Consider the following 21,028-nt stretch of genomic DNA (forward strand, 5'->3'; position numbering starts at 1 on the left):
CCCAGAGCTGTTGGACATGCCACACCTAAAGAAATCCCAGTCCTTCTGAGCTACACGCTCTAGGGACATAAACCTTGTCACCACAATAAACAGGACACGCTGGAGGGATAGATTCCTGTCCCAGAGACTTCCTATACTTTGGAACAAGCTACCCATCTATGTCAAGCAAAGTTCTTCATTAGCACTCTTCAAGAAAAATCTTGATGAGTGGATGGGAAATAGGAAATACACCCTGGGGATCACTTCTGTGTCTCTGCTGGACAGTGGCACAGGAAAATAACTTTCTTGGGTGGTGTAAGCTATGGAACATTGCTGGCTAGGCTTACGTAGGCCCTTGGGCCGATAGCCTACTACCTACCTATGAACCTATGAACCTATGTGAGTCAAAAGATGAAGTATCCTCTGGCTAAGATTCACATCCAGTGGGAGAAAAAGGTTTGGAAAGCATTATCAAGTCCTTCTTAGTGTGAATCAAAAAATCCTTCTCTTCAGAAGAGGAAGGATGTCTCTTCCTCTTAACAGCAGTAGAACTGGAAGAGGCAGGCAAAGAGGACTGAAAAGACTCAATAGCTTTAAACAGCCCCTGAGCAAAATTACACTAATCTTTCTTATTATCCTTCTTAACGGAAGGGGTAGAAGCGGGATATGTGTTTAGTTTTCTATGTATGCTTCTTAGGAGTTTCCAGACACATGGTTTTCTGGGTTGAAGGCATAGGTCTGATCTCTATGAGCAAGACTACAATGTCTTCCCTTACAAGAATCCAGCAGATAGCCTCCTCGCCCTCAATAAAATAAACCTTGGTTCTCCCTTCCCTGCCGACTCAGCCAAATTAAAGGTCTGATAGGATGTGAAAGGGTCCTGGGTCACAGCAAACACTGAAGTGGGACCAGAAAAAGCAGAAAGATAGTCAGGGGGACTGCAAATGCATCTAGGCAGAGTTGTCAGCCACTGGCCATATAATAGAGGTGAACGTATGATTATTTATCACTCACCTCTGTTGACAACTGCACATGTGGACTACTGATGAGAAAGCTCTGAGTTTTGACACATCTATACATCCCTCTTATACCATCACATCCTTTCAAGCTAAAGCCAGATATACAGAGTGCAAGGAAAGAGCCTGATGCTTTCTAGACTGACAGGACATAAGGTTTCCTTGGCAGGATATGTGCCATGCTACTACAACAGCAATCTAACAAAGAACATGAAAATATAACCAACTCTGCTAAAAAAGGGGATACTTTAGAGTATTATGGGTGGGTCTCTGAGCATAACAAAATTCTTATCTGCACCACAAATAGATCTAGGAAACTGCCTTTGAAAATAAATTTCTATACAGAATTTCTTGAATCCACTTTGAGAACTTTTAACAAATAGCAGTGATTGGACACCTAGTCATAACTCTTTGAAACACATTGGGACTTTTAGCTGTCTCAATTTACTCTCATTTAAAATATGTGTACCTGTGCAAAGAAACTAACCGACTAAAGGTGGTGTTTGATTAGAAGTGCACTTAGCTTCTGACTACCTTCTGTGCAGCAGCACAGGATCTGTTACAGCTTAGATGCCAGAATCTCATGATTATGGACATAGACAGATACGCAGAGAAGATGTATTTAGTCCCTTTAGTTTTATATACAGGTCAGGCATATTTTTTATCAACCAGAGGAGAAGTTGTTTATGAAAATTAATAAAGAATTGAAAGAAAATATTTGAGAAGGGAAGAATTAAGTGAGACAACAAGTTTATTCTCCCCATAGAACAAAGTGGTTTAGGATTTCCTGATTTGAAGAGATACTTTAGAGGTATGTAGTTAAGACTCATATACATAACTCAAGCAGAAGGTTATAAAGCAAACTAGAAATGAATAATGACAAAATGGGGGGGGGGGTCAATGAATAAGGTGAAGGTAAGATTTTATAGAATAACAACAACCATATATAATGTTGTATTTATACGGTAACACAAAGTATTCTAAAACTTGAGCCAACACAGAAATGAAGAAAGCAGATTTTATCAATGAGGATGACTTCAAGTAGAGGTACAGAAAATAGACGAGAGAGGGATTGGATTTACTTAAGAAAATTAGCAAAGAACTAACATACTTGGAGCAAATAATTAAGGAAAGGTAATATAGTTGGATGAGGTCAGGCAAACACCTGGACAATAGTTTAAATACTAACAACAAAAAAAAACAATTAAAATATTACTAAGGGGAAAAAAAATTATCTTTGAAGAGTTCTTGTACCTCAAGATGCCAATTCAATAAACCCATTTTAGCTGCCATTTTTTTCTTAGTAGTTTCAATACTTTCTTCCCTACTAAGGATTAATAACACAGTATACGCAAAGAGATAAGCATAGGGGAATGCTAAGTGAAAGACCAGCTCTGGTTGAGTTTTTCATTGCGTCTAAAACAGAAGATGCTGTTAAAGAGATGATTAGGAGGGTACATAAAATAATGCAAGATAACTATACAAATTAATCAGAGGCGGTTAGAAAACATTAAGAAGAGAGAGAGAGAGAATGGAAAGACAATTTATAAAGAAACAGTGGGAGGAAATCTGTAAGCCTCCCAAATAAGCAACAAAACCCAGAAAGTTTAAGATTTTTTGCTCGGAAGTGTTTGCATAGGTATTTTTAGACCCCAAGCAGACATCAGACAAGTCTGTCTCAAGCAGACAGCAAATACTGGAAGTGTTATGGGAAACAGAGAGATAAATGGGAACATTTTTTGAGATGTAACTAGCTGAGAGATTTAAAAAAAAAAACTAAAAAGTAATTTGTTAGAAATGTTGGAAGAGCAAATGACTAAGGAAATTATACTTTTGCATGGGGATATGAGATCTAAATTGCATAGACAGGTTCATAGGTACATAGGTAGGTACTAGGCTATCGGCCCTAGGGCCTATACAAGCCTAGCCAAAAAGGTACCCTGGCTTTCGCCACCCAAGAAAATTATTTTCCTCTGCCCCTGTCGAGCAGAGCCACAGAGGTGATCCCTTGGGTGAATTTCCTATTTCCCAGCCAATCATCAAGATTTTTCTTGAGGAGTGCTAATGAGGAGCTTTGTTTGATATAGATAGGTAGTTTGTTCCAGGGTATGGGAAGTCTCTGGGACAGGAATCTTTCCCTCCAGCATGTTCTGTTTATTGTGGTGACAAGGTTTATGTCTTTAGAGCATGTAGCTCGGAGGGATTGGGATTTCTTTAAGTGGAGCATGTCCAACAGCTCTGGGTTTGACATAGCTTTGTATGTTAGGCAGAGATCGCCTCTGAGTAGGCGATATGCGATGGAGTAAAGCTGGAGCTTTTTATATGATCTGCGCAGGGCATCTGTTTGAGGCCAGTAATCCTCTTTGTGAGGTATTTCTGCGGCCTTTCCAGTTGTTGTAGATGTCGTGTGAGGTACATACCAAAAGGGGCGTTGTTCTCTATAATGGGTCTAATGAGTGACAAGCAGAGGGGAACAATGACCTCTTTTTTTCCTGAATGAGAAACCTTTTGTGATGAGGTGTGCCATATAGAAGGAATTCCTGACTACTGTGGCAATGTGATTATCAAAGGAGAAACTACTGTCTACCTGTGTCCCAGGGTCTCTTATCACACTTTTGGTGATAAATAGACTACCACCTATTTGGTAGCTCATGGGTACAGAGTTTTTACCAAAGGGGATGACAATGCACTTTTTGGCATTGAACTTGAGGCCATGGCTTTGACACCAGGTATCTGTCTCAGTGAGGCCCTTTTGTAGGATGTCCACATTGTTAGGCGTTTCAACTATGGCTCCTAGTTTGCAGTCATCTGCGAACTTCGTTAGCCAAAGACCTTCTGTGTTAGCCTGTACTTCAGAAAAGTAGATACCAAACAGAAGAGGACCCAGGACCGAACCCTGTGCTACTCCACTTGTCACTGGTCTGAAGTCGGATTTGGAGTCTGCTACTTTCACAGTGTGGGTTCTGTCAGTGAGCCAGTTGGCAACCCATCTTGTGACATAGGGATTTATACCTAGTTTAGTGAGTTTATCTATAATTCCAGAGTGGGGGATGGTGTCAAAAGCCTTGGCGAGATCTAGATAGGCTGTGTGAACCACCTTACCCTCGTTTACAGCTTTGGTGACTGCTTCAAAGAAGTCAATCAGGTTTAGGAGACATGATCTGCCTTTTACAAACCCGAACTGGGTGGGGTGCAGAGTTTGGAGATTACCAATGTCTTTGTTTATAAGTTCCATAATGATACATTCCATGGCCTTGCAAACCAGGCTCATTAGGCTAATGGGGCAATAGTTCCCGGGGTCCGTGGTGGCTCCCCCTTTGTGGAGTGTGATAACCACCACTGTGTGCCACTCAGTGGGCACAAAGCTTGAGGTGAGGCTATGATTGAACATGGTACTTAGGTGGGGTGCCAATTCATTCTGTAGTTCATGTAGAACGCAGCCTGAGATGTTGTCAGGTCCCATGGATGCTGTGTTCTTGGCTTTGGAGAGTGTGCTTTTTACCTGTGCAGCCATGATTACAGGAACTTTGCATTCTTCTGGTAAAGAGATGGGCCCTTTAGGGGGATGGGGGTGGGGGTAAAGTTAGCACTGAACCTATCTACCAGGATGTTGGCAATATCAGTTGGTTCTGTATATTTAGTGCCATTGTGCTGTAACTCAGAGCAGATCTGAGTGTTGCCATTGAGATTCCTGACATAGCTCTAGAATGCTTTGTGGTTGTCTTTAGAATCAGTGATGATTTTGTTTTCATAACTAGCTTTGGAGGATTTTATGAGGGATCTCAGTTTCTTACTGAGGCTGACCAGGGAGTTCTTCCAGTCGTGTGATTTTACTCTTTTTTTGCAAGAGTTTCTTTCTTCTGTTGTAGAGTTTGTTTATGGCAATGTTTTACTAAGTTTAATGTTACTGATGGCAAAAAAAATACTAGAAAGTGGAAATCAAAGTCTAAACCATCTGAAACTGAAGTATTGAATTTTATAAAGGAGATAGCAGAACTGGGCATGGGATCTTTAGGAAAAAGGAAGGCAAAAATTATATAAAAATAAATAAAATTTGTGGAAACAATACATGAATAATACTGTTCAGGGAGAAGAGTGAAATTTAAGAAAAGGCAGGAACTGATAAATTTTTATATAATGTTGGAGTGAATGAAAAGTATTAAAAAGCAAAGATATGTATAATACATGAAAATAATAATGGAGATGTTGTTATGGTTTGTTTTCACTTTACTGTTGGACAGATTATAAAAGAGTTGTTCTTCATGCAAGAGTGCCCTGATTCCAAAAGACTTGCTCTTACTATAAGTGACCTACTTTAGTCTAAGACCTATCAATAAACAGGATTACACCGTGGGCCAGATTCCAAAAGACATGCTCTCAGTTGTGGAAGTTTCGAGATGTGTTGTGCTGTAACATGCTACCTGTGATCCATCTATATAGGCATTTGCCACCACAGGCAACACTGACATGTGTCCCACAGAAAACATCCATGACCTTGAGCCATTTAACAAATGTGCCTTCCCCAACTCACCCCCTTTCTCGGTATATGTGTTTCAGCTGAACTCCTGTAGTAGAAGGTATCCCTTCTACCACATTCTTCCTTGTGTTGCCACCCAAAATGACTATCCCAATGATCCCTGTCATTTAGCAGTCCATCTGATGGACTGGGGATGGATGGACCTGTGCAAAAAATACACCAGCAGTCAAATTCCACCAATGTTCTTTATTCCATCAATGATCTGGTACCTCGGCTATTCGCCTTCAAAGGATCACATTACAAGTTTCAAAATAAACTCATTTTATACTATTTAACTAATTAGTTAATTCATGAGTTAATTCAATTGTACTTCAAAATTTAAAGTGACCTTTATATATAAAATATGACATTTACTTATTTTGGTCTATTTAGATTATTTTAAACCATTTTATACTTTTAAACCATTTTATACTTTTATAATATGATTATTCAGCACATACAAATAAAACTCATTTAATATATGTATATAGAAAATATTATTTCAAAATGTAAATATACACATAACAAACCTGATTATTTATTTATATAAAAATATATCTAAGAATTAAATCCATGTTAATGATTGTAAAATGATTCACTATCCAAGTGATATATTTACATGTCATCCACTAAATTTTAGTAAAAAAATATATATGTGCAAAAATATGCCTTTGTACATTATTACAGACCCAGCTCCTGATTTAAACCAAATGGTTTCAATGTTTTATATTTAAGTATCATCCTTGTTTCCAATTCTAGTAGTTTACCTACTACATCATCTCCTTTACAGACAAAAGGTTTTCCCAATATACAAAATCTCAAACTATCACTACAACCATCATGAATGTCCATGAAATGCTTGGCAACCGGACTAAGGGGATTTAGATTTCTTATGTCCTTTAGGTGTTCTAAAATTCTAGTTTTTATCATTCTTTTAGTTTGTCCTATATACCAAATGTCCTTGCATGTGCAACCTAATATATATACTACACTAGTAGACTTACAGTTAAAAAAGTGTTTAGGAATATGAGGTATATTATTAATAACTTCAATATTGATAACCCTATTGCATATACTGCATGAACCACATGCAAAAGTGCCCACCCTGATAGGGTTAGATCCAATATGCTGTAAAAGATTGTTATTTAAAATTTCTCTCAGATTTTTTCCCCTTTTGAATGAAAAATTAACATAGTTAGGGAATAGCTCACCAATGCTATCATCTTCACAGATTATATACCAAAATTTTCTAACTACTGAGACTAATATATCAGAAAAGGGAGAGAATTTGGTTATAAAGAATACTTTCTCAGCATTATTCTTTACACCGATTTCCCTTTTGTTGAAATAAGTTGTGGTGTTGTCCCTACTACTTATTAATCTTATGTTATTAATCACACTATCCCTACATTTCAATAATTGATTATACTCATATCCTCTTTCCAATAGTCTCATAAATACTATATGTAATTCTTCATCTATATCTTCCTTGACACTGGTATGAGCCCAAATTCTTTTAAATTCCCCATATGGTAGGGCATTTATGAGATGCAAAGGGTGCATGCTTGTAGCATGTAAGAACATATTTACTGAAGTCTCCTTCCTAAATGGTCTAAATTCAATTTTACTTTCCTTCTCAAATAAAGTTAAATCTAGAAAATTAATCTCATTTCTATTAATCTCATACGAAAATTGTAAATTATGTTCATTATTGTTAAGTACTTCAAAAAAATCTAAAAATTCAGATATGTCCCCCTTACAGATGAAAATGAGATCATCTGTAAAGCGCTTATACAAAACTACTTTGTTCCTAAAAAAATTAGTCGAATAAATGAAATTTTTCTCAAAGTAGTCCATATAGATGATGGCATATGATGGTGCATATGCTGCACCCATTGCAGTGCCCTTAACTTGCAAATAATATTCATTACTAAACAAAAAATAACTGTGAGTTAAACAAAACTCTAACAAAGTAATAAGAAAATTCGTTCTCGGTCCCTCACCCATCATATTTTGTATGGATTCCAAGCCCCATTTGGTACTAATATTGGTGTATAAGGACTTAACATCGACAGTGACCCAATAATAGTCATAACTCCAATTAAGATTCAAAATGTTATTAATTAAATCCTGTGTATTCCTAATGTGAGCTGTTACCTTATATAAATACATCTTTAACTGAGAATCCAAAAACAAATTAACACTTTCCAAAAAAGAACCAATTCCAGAAATAATAGGTCTACCTGGAGGTTCTTCCAAATTCTTGTGGATTTTAGGTAATGCATACATAATAGGTGTTCTTGGTTTTTGAATATATAACTTTTTAACATCGGTGTGCGTAAAAAAACCCAAACGCTCACCTTTTTCCAATAAGAATAACAGTTCATCATTAAATGACAAAGTAGGGTCACTGTCCAATTTCTTATACTCTTCAGAGTTCAATAGCAATTTATTCACCATATTGCAATACTTATTTCTGTCCATTATAACCCAGTTTCCACCTTTATCAGCAGGTTTAAAAATATACTCATTTTCGAGTTTTTTCAAAGCTTTTAAAGCCTGCCATTCATCACTACTTAAATTGAAACATTTTTTCTTTTTACAAAATTCATTGAACAAAAGTTCAATTTCTCTCAAAAGAATTTTTTGAAAGGTGGAAACAGCAGGTACAGAGATATAAGGCATGAAAGTATTAACTTTTTTAAGTTCCGGTAACATTAGTCTACATAGCCAGTTAAAAAATTAACATTTTCAACATTTTCAGCATTAAATAAATCACTACTAACATCAATTATATCTGGTTCAAGCTCATAATTGTAAATGGACAGGTTAAACAAATCTTCATCTATTTCCGAATCACTGGTTTCCTCATTAATAGTTTGAATACAAGTATTAGATTTTTCCATTTTGAAAAAATAAACTCTGAGTAAAAGCTTTCTAATAAAGCATTTAACCTCAAAATAAATGTCAGCTAACGACGGAAAAAATGTAGGAACAAACTTGCTTCCTTTATGTAAAACACTTAACATCTCAGAGTTTAGTGTTAATTTAGACAAATTAACACAATACAAAGGAAGTTCATTGAAAGTTACTGTGAACGAACCTTCATTTAAGTTTGTTTCTCCCTTTCCTTCCATTCCTCCCATTTCTTCCCCTATTCGGGTCGTTGTTTTGAAAGTTCATATTTTCGCTGTTACAGCTACCACACCCTGTGGTAACCTCCCGATTAGAGGTTCTGTTAGCCGTTGTTGCTTCAGCAAAATAAACATTTTTGGCAATACTACCCTCCACAGAAGAAGCCGATGATGCTGACAGTCCTCTCCGTTTAGAGCTACTACTCCAAGCTCTGCCCCTTGACCTGTTACGTGTCTTACGCATGGGTTCGCATTGCCAATTAAACAAAACACCAGTTTTGTAATCTCTAAGATCACGAACTAGTTTGTTTCTTTTGCGTTGTACAATGTCTGTTTCCAGTTTGTTTATTTTTTCATTTATAGCTAACATTTGAGTACCGTAATTCAGTTCAGCTGCCAAACTTTCCTGTAGAACCATTATCTCATGTTTAATTTTCTCATGATTGCGTTGGTTGCGCTTAACCAAAATGTTAAGCCAACCAATGGTGCAGGATAGCGACACCTGTTTCCATTCATCAAACAAGTCTGTTTCTTCATCAGTAAATGGGGCTGCTGGCAGCTTTTCTATCCGCAGACCCCGTGGAGTAATGTTAAGACTGATGTATTTCTCAAGCAAGCGAGTGTCAAAGTACAAGGCTATTTCCTTAGACATTAGTTTAGTGAGTTCAATAAAACGCTCATCAGCAGCGTCATTACCTCCGATGTTCCATGGATCCAAATGGGAATACCTCTTGTCACGTTCAGTAAGAAAATTCGAAAACAAAAATGAATCAGCTGGACTGCTCTGTTCAGAGCTCGTACTACGAAGCGACATGGTATTAAATAAGTAAATGTCCAGATAATAGAACAGGTAGGAATAAGACTGAATAACCAAAATCCAGTAACAAAAAACATACGATAACAAGCAATTCTGCCCAAAAACACACCAGCAGTCAAATTCCACCAATGTTCTTTATTCCATCAACGATCTGGTACCTCGGCTATTCGCCTTCAAAGGATCACATTACAAGTTTCAAAATGAACTCATTTTATACTATTTAACTAATTAGTTAATTCATGAGTTAATTCAATTGTACTTCAAAATTTAAAGTGACCTTTATATATAAAATATGACATTTACTTATTTTGGTCTATTTAGATTATTTTAAACCATTTTATACTTTTAAACCATTTTTTACTTTTATAATATGATGGACCTGTGCCCTGCATGCTCTCAGATTCCTTTCCCACCCCACTTTTGTTGTCAGTCCATCCAACTGTCTGTAGGTTGAATCCCACAATACAGTAAACATATCCAGTCTGAATCCCCACCTGCAAATGGCCTGCATCCAAGTACCACAGCTGCTGTAGTAGATTTTACTGTGTATAACTTCAATATTGCCTATTATTTTGTGCAATGATAACTTCTGATTCATCAGCCTTGCACATCCTTCTTTTTTTAAACAAGAAATATTTTATTAAATTATCACTTATGGCATAGGCAATCATGCATTTATATAAATGAAAACAATCCAGATTGTTCCCGTAATTCCTATTTTTTTCTATGTAATTTGCTCCTACCCTTTTCTAATGATCCAATTTCCACTTGTTTTATCTCAGTTACTATATTCACTACTTCTACTACTGCTGAGTTAGACTTTGACTTCCAATTTCTAGTAATTGCTTTTGTTTTGACAGTCATCATAATTAAAATCAGCAAGACCTTACTATGTCTAGACAATTCTGCTCATTTTGCTCAACCAGTATTTCTGACAGAGCATTCTGCACAGATTTTTTTAAATCTACCAACTCATTACACTCCCAAAAAATATGTTCCAATTAAATTACTTCTTTCTTCCCCATCACACCTCCAACATTTGTTATCCACGTGGGGAAAAATTATTTGGAGTCTACTTGGGGTATAAAAATACCTATGTAAACACTTCCAAGCAAAGATCCTAAATCTTCCAGACTTATTTGCATATTTCGGAGTCATACATATATCCCACTCCCATTGTTTCTTCGTGAATTGCTTATCCAATCTCTCTTCCCAATCCTTTCAAACCTCCACTGATTTATTTTCATAGTTATCATGCAATATTTTATATGCTCTACCAATTTTCTCTTTTTTCACAGCAGCTTCTGCTCTAGATTCTACTAAAAAGTCTAACAGTGCTGATCTTTAGCTTAGGATTCTCCTATTTCTTTTTCTTTGCCTATACTCTGATGTCAATCCTTGATAGGGAAGGCAATCTCTAGCCTGCAGTCCAAATAAATTCTTGGCCTTTCCCATTCTATTACATTTCCCTTTCTAATTATTTGCTCCCCAGTATCTTGGTTCCTTCGCCAGTTTTCTCCAGTAAATTCCAGCCCCCTCTTGCCTATTGTCTATATCCCTAATTACAGTCATCCTATCAGCAGAATCTCCTTTCTCCATTCCCATGCTGGTTTAGTTTTTAGAATACTGTATTTATGAATATAATATTCTGTATGGTTATTGTTATTCCCCTTAAGGATCTGCATCCAAAATCCAAGTCTCCTTGTTTCTTGAGCTTTTCCCTTGTTTTGTCATCATCCCTTTCCACTTTGAATTATAGCTTTTGCTTGTGTTATGTATAGGAGTCTTAACTGTGTAGCTCTGAAATACTCCTTCAAATCAGGTAATCCCAAGGATCAGCATATACCACTTTACTCTTGCCATCTTCCACTCCTCGATAAAATCCTTCAACTGTTTATTGCTATCCACAACTTCTCTTGTTGATAAAAATATGCCTGACCTGTGTATAAAACTAAGGGGACTAAAAACATCTTGACTGCTTGTATCTTGTTATCTATATCCATAAAACAGAGCTTCCATTTTCTCAATTTTTGTATTATATTTTGTTTAGTCTCTTCCCATATATTCTTAGCTGCCATAACAGAATCATTTTTAATCCACACTCCTAAGTACTTAATTTTATCATGTCCTAATAAATATGGGCACTGCTAAATCAATTTGTGTGAGTACATAGTTTACAGCTACTGCCTTGTTTTATCATCATTAATTTTGTATAAAATAATATCATCTGCAAATAAAGCCAGCTTTTTGACTACCATTTTATTTATTTATTTATTTATTTACATTTGTTGACTGACTGAGCAGAAGCCCTTTTTCAGTGGAGACCCGGGGAGAAAAGCTTCACAAGTATTACAAAAAACAAATTACACAACGTCAAAAAGCATTTAAAAAGTATAATAATCATTGTGAAAAAGGTTATGTAGTTAATATATGAGGGTATTAGCATCCCATTGGGGGAGCAAAGACAGAGTACACATTTTAAACCTACTTATAGGGGTGGTAAGGAAAGCACAGAAATGTATAAACATGCAAAATAAAACTTACACAATCATAGTAAGCTGAACTTGGTGAGCAATCATATGGAAGTAGATTTTAGGAAAATTTTTTTTTTGAGGACCATAATGGTTAGAAAGCTCATAAATGAACATGTGTACATATCTTGCTGAGGAAAGGTTTAGAAGTGATAGCAGTGTCAGGGGAGGGGAGAGAGGAAGGAGAGAAAGGAAGTGGTGAAGAAGGAAGAGGAAGTAAGAGGTGGCGGGGGAGTTTATGGTGGAAGTTTACAATAACAGGTTCAAGAGTTTGTAAGGGGGTTTTGGGTAACAATTTTGAAATGATGTGGGTTTTTATTACTTCTGATTTCCAGGGGGAAGTTTATTCCAAGATAGAGCAGGACAGTAGTAGTAAAGGTTTTGTCCTATATTACTATTAGGCTTGTAAATGTGAAGTAGGTTTTGATCTTTGCTTAGGAGAGACCCAGAAGGGGTGTAGAGGGAGAGGAGTGAGGAGAGATCAGGGCAGAATGAGGGAAGGTACAGGAAGGAATGCAGAATCTGAAACTGAGATAGTAGTAGTTGGTGGGGAAATTCTAACCAGTTTAGGCTTTTATGAGAGAGACAGTGATGAGAGCTGTAGGACTGACTGGCAGCAAATCTGCAATTTTATTATAGGTAGTTTCAAGTTTAGTTAAGAGAGAAGACTGTGGGTTGGTAAAGATTTGTGAGACATAGAAGAGGGTTGGGAGGAGGTAGGCATGGGACACGGAAATTCTTGTTAGAGAGAAATATATTATTTCTATACAGGAGACCAAGTTTCTGGTGGGTTTTCTTGATGCTGTTGTGGGTATGCAGGTCAAATTTGAGCTGATCATGTATTAGGACCCCAGAAGCTTGGTGTGAGATTCAACTGTAATAGGTGTGTTGTAAAGAGTAGTGCTTGAGAAGGTTTGTTTAATGTGGCTATAGGTTTTTGGAAGAAAGAGCAAGAGCTTAGTCTTATTAGGATTAAGGATTAATTGGTTGTTGGACAACCATTTTTTCTATGCATTGGAAGGATTTTTGGGTAATAGTGTTGAGTTTGGTATCTGCAGTGTTTATGACTAAAGAGTCATCAGCATACTGGACAAGTTTTGAGTCAGAGCAAGAAGTATGCAAGTTATTAATAAAGACGTTGAAGAGCATAGGCCCAAATATTGATCTCTGGGGTACAACCTGCTTGACGGGAAGTGCAGGGGAGAGAGAGGAGAGCCATTTGACTGACTGGGGTCTTTCACTACAGTAACTAGCAAACCAGGATATATTTGAGGATATATTGTGTTCAGACAGTTTGACTAACAAAAGTGGGTGGGAGACAGTATCAAATGCTTTAGGGAGGTTGAGGAATAAGCAAGAGACCAATTTATTACTATCTCTGACATGAGCGATAGTGTTAATGAAGGATATAAGGGCAGTAGAGGTACTGCATTTTGGATGAAAGCCATGTTGTGCGGGGGTAAGTAGGTTTTCTTGTGCAAAATAGTGCAAGATCGGTTTGTGTACTCATTTTTCTAGCATCTTGGATAGTGAGGATAGGATAGCAATAGACCTGAAGTTGGTGAGCTCAGTTGAGCTGCCTCCTTTGTGGATAGGTACAGTAAAAAATTGTTTCCAGATAGAAAGAACTTTAGATTCAGTTATCGGCCATACCAATTACATCCCTCAACTGCTGAATCACTTATTTTCTTTGCCAATGGTTCTAAATATAATGAAAATAACAAAGGGGAAATAGGACACCCCTGCCTGGTTCCTCTGCTCAAACATAACTTAACAGAGAGGAATCCACCCACTTTAATTTTTGCCTCTGATTCAGTTATCGGCCATACCAATTACATCCCTCAATTGCTGAATCACTTATTTTCTTTGCCAATGGTTCTAAATATAATGAAAATAACAAAGGGGAAATAGGACACCCCTGCCTGGTTCCTCTGCTCAAACATAACTTAACAGAGAGGAATCCACCCACTTTAATTTTTGCCTCTGATTCATCATATATCCTCCTAATCAACCTTACAGTTTTATCAGGGAATGTAAATGCTTCCATTGCCCTACTCCCAAAATCCCATCTTACTCTGTCAAATGCTTTCTCTGCATCAAGACCCACCAACCAGAGTGGTATTTTTTACATTCTGCTCCCTTCTGTATCATCATTGCTCTATTAATGTTGTCAAATATTTGCCTCCCCTCCATAAAACCACATTGATCCATATCTACCAATTTTGGCATCACCTTTGCCATTTTTTTAGCCTTTATAGACATAAGCAATTTATAATCATGGTTTAAAATTGAAATGGGCCTGTATGAAACTGGATCTGATGGGTCTTTGCCATCTTTAGGTATTACAGCCACTACTGCTTTCATCCAGGTTGTTGGTGTTTCTTCTTTTAAAAGACTATTAAACAAAACCTTTGAGATATTTATCACTTTCCTCCCTCCTAGCTTCCAAACTTCCACAGGAATACCATCTATTTATGGGGATGTTGCTGTAGATTGGTTATACATCCCCACTTTTATCTCATCTCCTCCTTTCATAACTATTAGTAATTTAGCCTGATCTGCAGTTACTGCTTACTGTCCTTGCCTGGCTGTCAAGTCATACTGCATTACTACCAAACTGACTGCTTATCTGTGAGCCAGATATACCTGTCATACTATGGGTATGCAAATGTCAAACTGTTGTGTACTAACTTGTATTTATGTTTCACAAGGTGCAGTACTACCACAGGTTTTACATGTGCCCTGTGTATTCCTGTTGATATGCCTAGATGTGTTATGCATGGTATGGTGTCACCCTGTGCCACGCATCCCGGCATTTGCACACAGCTCATATACTGTTACCTACACAGGACTGTGCTGTTCATTTCTACATTGGTGTTATTTCTGCCTAGTTTCAATGTCCATAGCGCATGCGTGCGCACTCACACACACACACACACATACACACACACACACACACACACACTCTGATTAACAGTCATACACTATGCCACTGTCCTACATCCTATTATGGGTACCTCCCATCACATTCTGCCCTTTTATCCCCATAGCCTTCTCAAAGATTTGCATCAGGCCTATATACTGCCTGTATTTTGACTCTATGCTGACTGCATTTTTCTCCTTCCAAGGCCTGTAGTACAAACATGAAGCACAACTCCCTGATCATTGCTTTTTTTCCCTCTTGTTCCCTTTATCATTGCCATCTTCCTAATTTCATTATACATTCATTATTGTTTTGTTTCTCTTCATTTGTGTTCAAGTTTAATGCAGTGTTTGCTTCTTAGCTGAATATGGTACAGCAGTAAACACCATGGCCTGCACCAGCCTTTGTCACCATCTGCTGGGTCTGTAGCAGTCTTCAGACCAGACTCTCTGCAGGATGATGAAGGTCATCCTGCAGAAAGAGACCTGAAGGGATAGCTGGTAGCATTTGATGTTGCTTCTCCAACAGGGCTGTAGGGAAGTGGCACAGGTGAGTCCAACTGGGTCACCTAATGGGAGATGGACAGCCTAGTGCAGACTATGGTGGACCAGTGGCTGGACATTTAGAATGCTACTCTAGAGTGCATTCTCATGTGACTTGAAGAGTCACACATATGCATGGCCCCAACCATTGGACCACCTGTGGCTGGGTCGAGGCATAAGGGCAGTCATGGAGACAGCTGCCTTTTAAGGCTTCTGTTGTGCAGCCTAACAGTTGTCACCGCACCCTATACCTCATGGTGTCCCCTTTCTTGTGTGTCACTCCCCTTACCAGTTTGTTGTGCAATCCTCCCTATTATCATTTATTTTCCCTTTGTCTGTATGTGTATCGCCTTTGCAGATCCCCTTTTGTAAAAGCACATATCAGTCTTTGCCTGTGCTATACGTTTGTATGCCTGCTCCTGCTGTCATCCCTATAACCTCCTCACTACCCACATCATCCCCCTGCTTCCCTCAGCCTCTACCCTTAAAGGGTACACATCCCAACTCTTTCTCCCACCCCATGCCACTTTTTCCTTCCCATTGTCTTTCTGTGTATTCTTCTGCTTGTTTCCCATTTCTGTCCGTCTTATCATCCCATTTCATTCTCATTTATAAAATGAACACTGCTGGAACTTTGCAGTCTAGCCCTTGCATAGAATGTCAGCTGTGTCTGTGTTGCATACATGTGGTGCTTCAATGAACATGTGAATCTGCATCTTGGCATGTATGCCACCTGCATGCCAATGGCCCTGGGTCACATAATCTATCATAGTGTGATCTATTCAAATAAATGATAACTACCATTTTGCATACCTACCCTTGACTGCTATTGGTTTCATTGGTGCTTTTTGGTTCAAAAATGTAATGTTGGAGGCATGCTTTTGAAGGGTTTTTGTCCTTTTCTTCAAGGTAGTGTGGCCATAATGTATATATAATTTTAGGGGGGTGCACAGAAGCAGGCTTGCTATCCCCGCAAAAAAAATATTTTTTTTTATTGTTTTTGAGTGATGGCTTTTGGAGTTTATCTTTCTGAAAAACGTAATTTTGAATTAGTATGGTTCCATGGATTATAGGTAAACCCTGTTTTTCTGTGAATGAACAGCTTTATTATGCAGCACCACCACCAGCAGGGTTACACTATTTCAGCATTTATGCATACCTAATTCCCACAGGGCCAAGACATATTGTGCTGTTTATTGCAGTGCAGTCATATAAACATTCATTCTAAATACCCTCAAGCCATCCAATTCAATGTCTTTTTTTAACCTTAGACTCCTTTGTTAGTTATTCCAAGTCTTCCATTTGTAGCTTTCCGTCTACCTCATTATCTCTTGTTGACGCAATAGGTTATTTACATTTATGTGCTGCAATCCTCCTTGCTGCTAACATCAAAAGTGTAAATAACTCAGCTGTTGGTCTATCCAGTAAATTTATAACCCCTTTAATTAAGAAATAGTGCATTTTAGAAATTTTAAGTTGATTAGGTCATAAGGCCTATATCATCACATGAATTCTGAAGTTCAATATATAATTATTAAGAATTTCAGTCCCACAATATAAACATATGATCCCGTAGTTCATCATTATTACATCATCAACAAGGAGAGACAGAAGGAAACATCCTTGTCAGCCAACAACGTATAAAGAAATGCTTAAACAAGCACTGACAATCAAAGAATCTGAATTTTTGGACCTGGTATCATATCTAGCAATTGAAACTAACATTGTCCATCTTTCATTTATAATATGTGTATTTAACCTCCTCTCCCATTACAAGTTAAATTTATTCATCTCAACTAAAATTGTATAGGTTTGACTAAGTACAGTTTTGTGACTTGAGGTTTTGTTCTGCTTCCCATTACCCAGTTAACCCACTAAGCCAAAAGCCCTTTATCAGTGAGTAAAGTTTAATTTGTTTACAGTCAGCTGCCCAAATAACTCTTCAAGCAACCGCTGCCCCCTCCACCCCCCACCCCCACCCCCACCACCACCACCACAATATCTAGCTTCAAACTGTTCCAGGTTTCTCTACATTCATCACCTGGTCCCAATACATTGAATCTTGACAATGTTTTAATTTCCTATTGACATCCATTCTGTGGGACCTCCAGTAGTTATTTATGTTTACCGTTATACTTTTTCCATCCATCATATTCTGCTTTTGCTTCCATAATCACCCACCAAGTTCCTCTTAACATCTACAACACTGCTCCTAAATTCCTCCATTTGTTTATTTTTCCATTCAATATTGCACACAATCCCTCTAACCCTCCAATATTCCTTTATATTATATCTTTCCAGGCAGCCTTATAATTTAGTTTTGATAAGTTAAAAACATTTTTACTTTTGCTGCCATTGTATACATTAAAAATCAGGGGTTGTCAACCCATCAAGTGGGAGATTAGAGTCTTGCATAAGAGTAGGTGACATCCTCTAGCTTGGCATTTAAGTGCAGCAAATAAGACATACACAATAATTACAAAGTGTGTGTAGCTGAATGCCAAATGTACCAACTATGAAAGTAATAGCACTACAACATGAAGCTTGGGTCTGTGTCTGCAGTTGCCTCTGTTTCACACTTAAAATAAATATAAAAAACAGCCAAGAATTAAAATAGTCCCTCTTCCACCCATAAGTATAATCAAAGACAAGAATTTTACTACAACAATTTGCAGTATACTTCAAACTTAATCATGTCATCGCTCTCACATGATACCTGAAAGAACAGTATGTTAATTGTAGATGTATGACGGGGTTTTGTGCTTCAGTTGCATTCTATGTGACTTCAGATATATAAAAAAATCAACATGTTAAAATAGAAATGAACAAAGGGGTCTGAGTCAATGTCAACATAAGCTAAAAGTTAATTACCAAAATAATTTGGGGAGTGGTGGATTTATTCAATTTGTACTTTACTTCAGAACCCACATTTTGTAATTATTATGAGTCTAGAACAACACACCTGAACTTATTTGCTTTCTGACTTCTAGTTAAAACTGCATCTTAAATATATACCAGTTACAGATGCATTCTTGTAAAGATCATGTACTGCTGTTTTAGAAATGTTCTAGTATTTACCACTGTCACGGTCTACAACAATCACATGCCTTGCAATATTTCTCCAGGCAAATATAGTTTCCAAAAGCAAAAGTGTGACATAACTTGCCTTAAAATTCTTTGTTTCACCTTCTTCTTTAAGCAGGAACCCAGTAGGGCCAAATTCTCGTAGTATATAAATTGTTGTCCCTAAAGCTTGATCCTGATGCCAACTAACTGTGTCACTGACTTGTCTTCTCCAGATAGTATTCCTAAACATGACGTCTTTGTTGCAGGGTCACATCCAGAACAAAATTCAATCTGCAGTATACTTCCCTGCAAAAAATAAAATATATTATTATTATTTTTATTATTACTATTATTATTATTATTATTATTATTATTATTATTATTATTATTATTATTATTATTATTATTATTATTATTAATAATAATAATAACAAAAGTTCATGGTTTACAGGAGAACCAAGATGATTAACCAAGCTATTTAAAGTCAGGCTGGCGTGAATAGTAGCTAGTGATAATAAAATACATATACAGTACAACAGCAGAAAGTTGAAACTTTAAATACTGTTGAGGACATTGTGCCACTTTGCTTATATGGCATTCTACTTGTTTACCTATACTACTGTTTAGCAGTATGAATCAGTATATCCCATGGAAGAAAACAACCCCTCTCGTTTCACTCCTTACATATTTGTTTTCCAACAAGCAGCAGTCATAAAAGCAGGTACAGGCTTCCCACCTTTTCTAATGGCCAAAGTGGGCCATTTTTTGCAGAAAGGTGAGACTTTGCAGCCGGACAAATCATACCCTCTGCCCACAACAAAGGACAGCGCTTCACGTTTTGCCAAATAAAAGCGTATTCTTGTAGCACTTGAGTTGCTTATGCTGGTTCATATAACATATAGGTGTTTCACACATAAATGATCGTTTCATATAACCAGTAAAGAAAACTTAGAACAGTTTTTATCCTAAAAATCTCAGGACATTTTTTATCCTAAAATCTCGGGACATTTGCTGTTTTTTACTTTATTTATGTATTTACTGCAGGACACAACTGCCCAAATACAGACTGTCCTGCGCAAAGAGACCCACAGCAAATAACAGAAGTGGGACAGCAGTTAAAGCCATAATGCACACTCAAGTTATTTACTTTGTTTATAATAATGTTTTTATTTGTATCACACACAGCCTATACCTAAAATATTACTATACCTAAAATATCTCTCTGAAGTTAACGTGTACCGCTGTGCATGGCAGGAAATCAGCCTCTTAAAGAAAAGTAACTTCTTAGAGCTGGCGCCCTCTCTTATAGCATTTCATAGGAAGCAAAATCCGGGATTACAGTTAATAGTACTAAATCGTAGAAAGGCACGTTGTTTATTATCTACGTTTCTGTCGAATTGCTTCTTAGAAGTTTTAGTGACTCGTTTCACGCTGCCGATTAGACTAACCGTCTCCGTCTCTAGAAATTCTAACTAGGTAAATTGTTTAACCGAACTTTTAACATGGTACAAAACACAATCGTCTCTAAGTAATGTATTCCAGTACTCTCGCAGGACATGCTGTAAACAGCAATGTATCATAAAAATACTGCCTAAGTAAAATACACAATTGGGGTTATAACACTACCGAAACCACTTTAGATAACCTTTACGAGCCTACAGTAAGCCGTCACCATGGTAACTAGAAGCAACAGGCCGACGGCAAAAGCCTGTCAATTTTTCTGTACTTGAATGCATTATTTGAAGAGTGTACGGCTTATCGATGGCTCCGCCCTTTGGGGAAGGACAAAAAGTGGCCTGGGCAAGAAATCATGGAGAAATAGCAGCTGAACTGGCATTTTATTTATTCTCCGGCTGGTAAAGTGTTTACTCCACTTCAGGGTTGTTAAGGAGCTGGAATCCATCACACCAGGTAGTAAAACGTGCGTTGTTGAACTGTCTTAACCCACAGATGCGCAGTAGCAAGCCCCACCCAAACCCCACCCAACACCCAGCAGCAGTGCGTGATATTAAGAGCCGTGATGAACTGCGGTGGTGGTGTGCTGCCGTAGCGTTGTCGCCTCACAGTAAGACATTGTCCTGTTCGATTCTCAGCTAGAGCGTCTTCTGTGTGGAGACATGTGTGAATGGGCGTACCTTTGTTGAAGGTTGTGTGTCAGGGCCGGCAACCCGGCAACTCGGCACGTAAAAATCTACTGCCAATCATTAGCGGACCAGAGTTCCGCTGTGGCGACCCCTAACCAGGAAAAGCCGAAAGACCGAACAACTGTGTTTGTCGTCCGCGTGAATTTAGCAATTACATACTAAGGAAATGTTTCTAAATCTATTCCTATTTATGAGTGTAAAAATATATGTTAAGTTGTCATTCTCGCCTTCATTCTTGCTGGATGGGTTCGGAGCTGATCCTCGGCTCCGACTCAGCCTATACTATAGCTCGAGAGCTATTTTTACCGGCTCGAGGCAGCCCTATATCCCACAATACCATGCGCTAACTCCCCAGATCTC

At 37.7% G+C, this 21,028-nt stretch overlaps 1 protein-coding gene across 1 annotated transcript in view; it reads right to left on the reverse strand.

Moving 5' to 3' along the window:
• ZSWIM2 (zinc finger SWIM-type containing 2) overlaps positions 1–18,822 on the reverse strand; it is a 1,244,853-nt gene extending 1,226,031 nt beyond the window's left edge. The window contains exon 1 of the mRNA XM_044075126.1: positions 18,625–18,822. Coding sequence (XP_043931061.1) covers positions 18,625–18,774 — 150 coding nt within the window. The 5' untranslated portion in view covers positions 18,775–18,822. The remainder of the gene's footprint in view (positions 1–18,624) is intronic.
• Between the last annotated feature and the right edge of the window lie 2,206 nt (positions 18,823–21,028).

Source organism: Protopterus annectens, chromosome 6.part0 (assembly GCF_019279795.1).
Source record: "Protopterus annectens isolate FY-2018-M chromosome 6.part0, PAN1.0, whole genome shotgun sequence".
NCBI classification, from domain to species: domain Eukaryota; kingdom Metazoa; phylum Chordata; order Ceratodontiformes; family Protopteridae; genus Protopterus; species Protopterus annectens.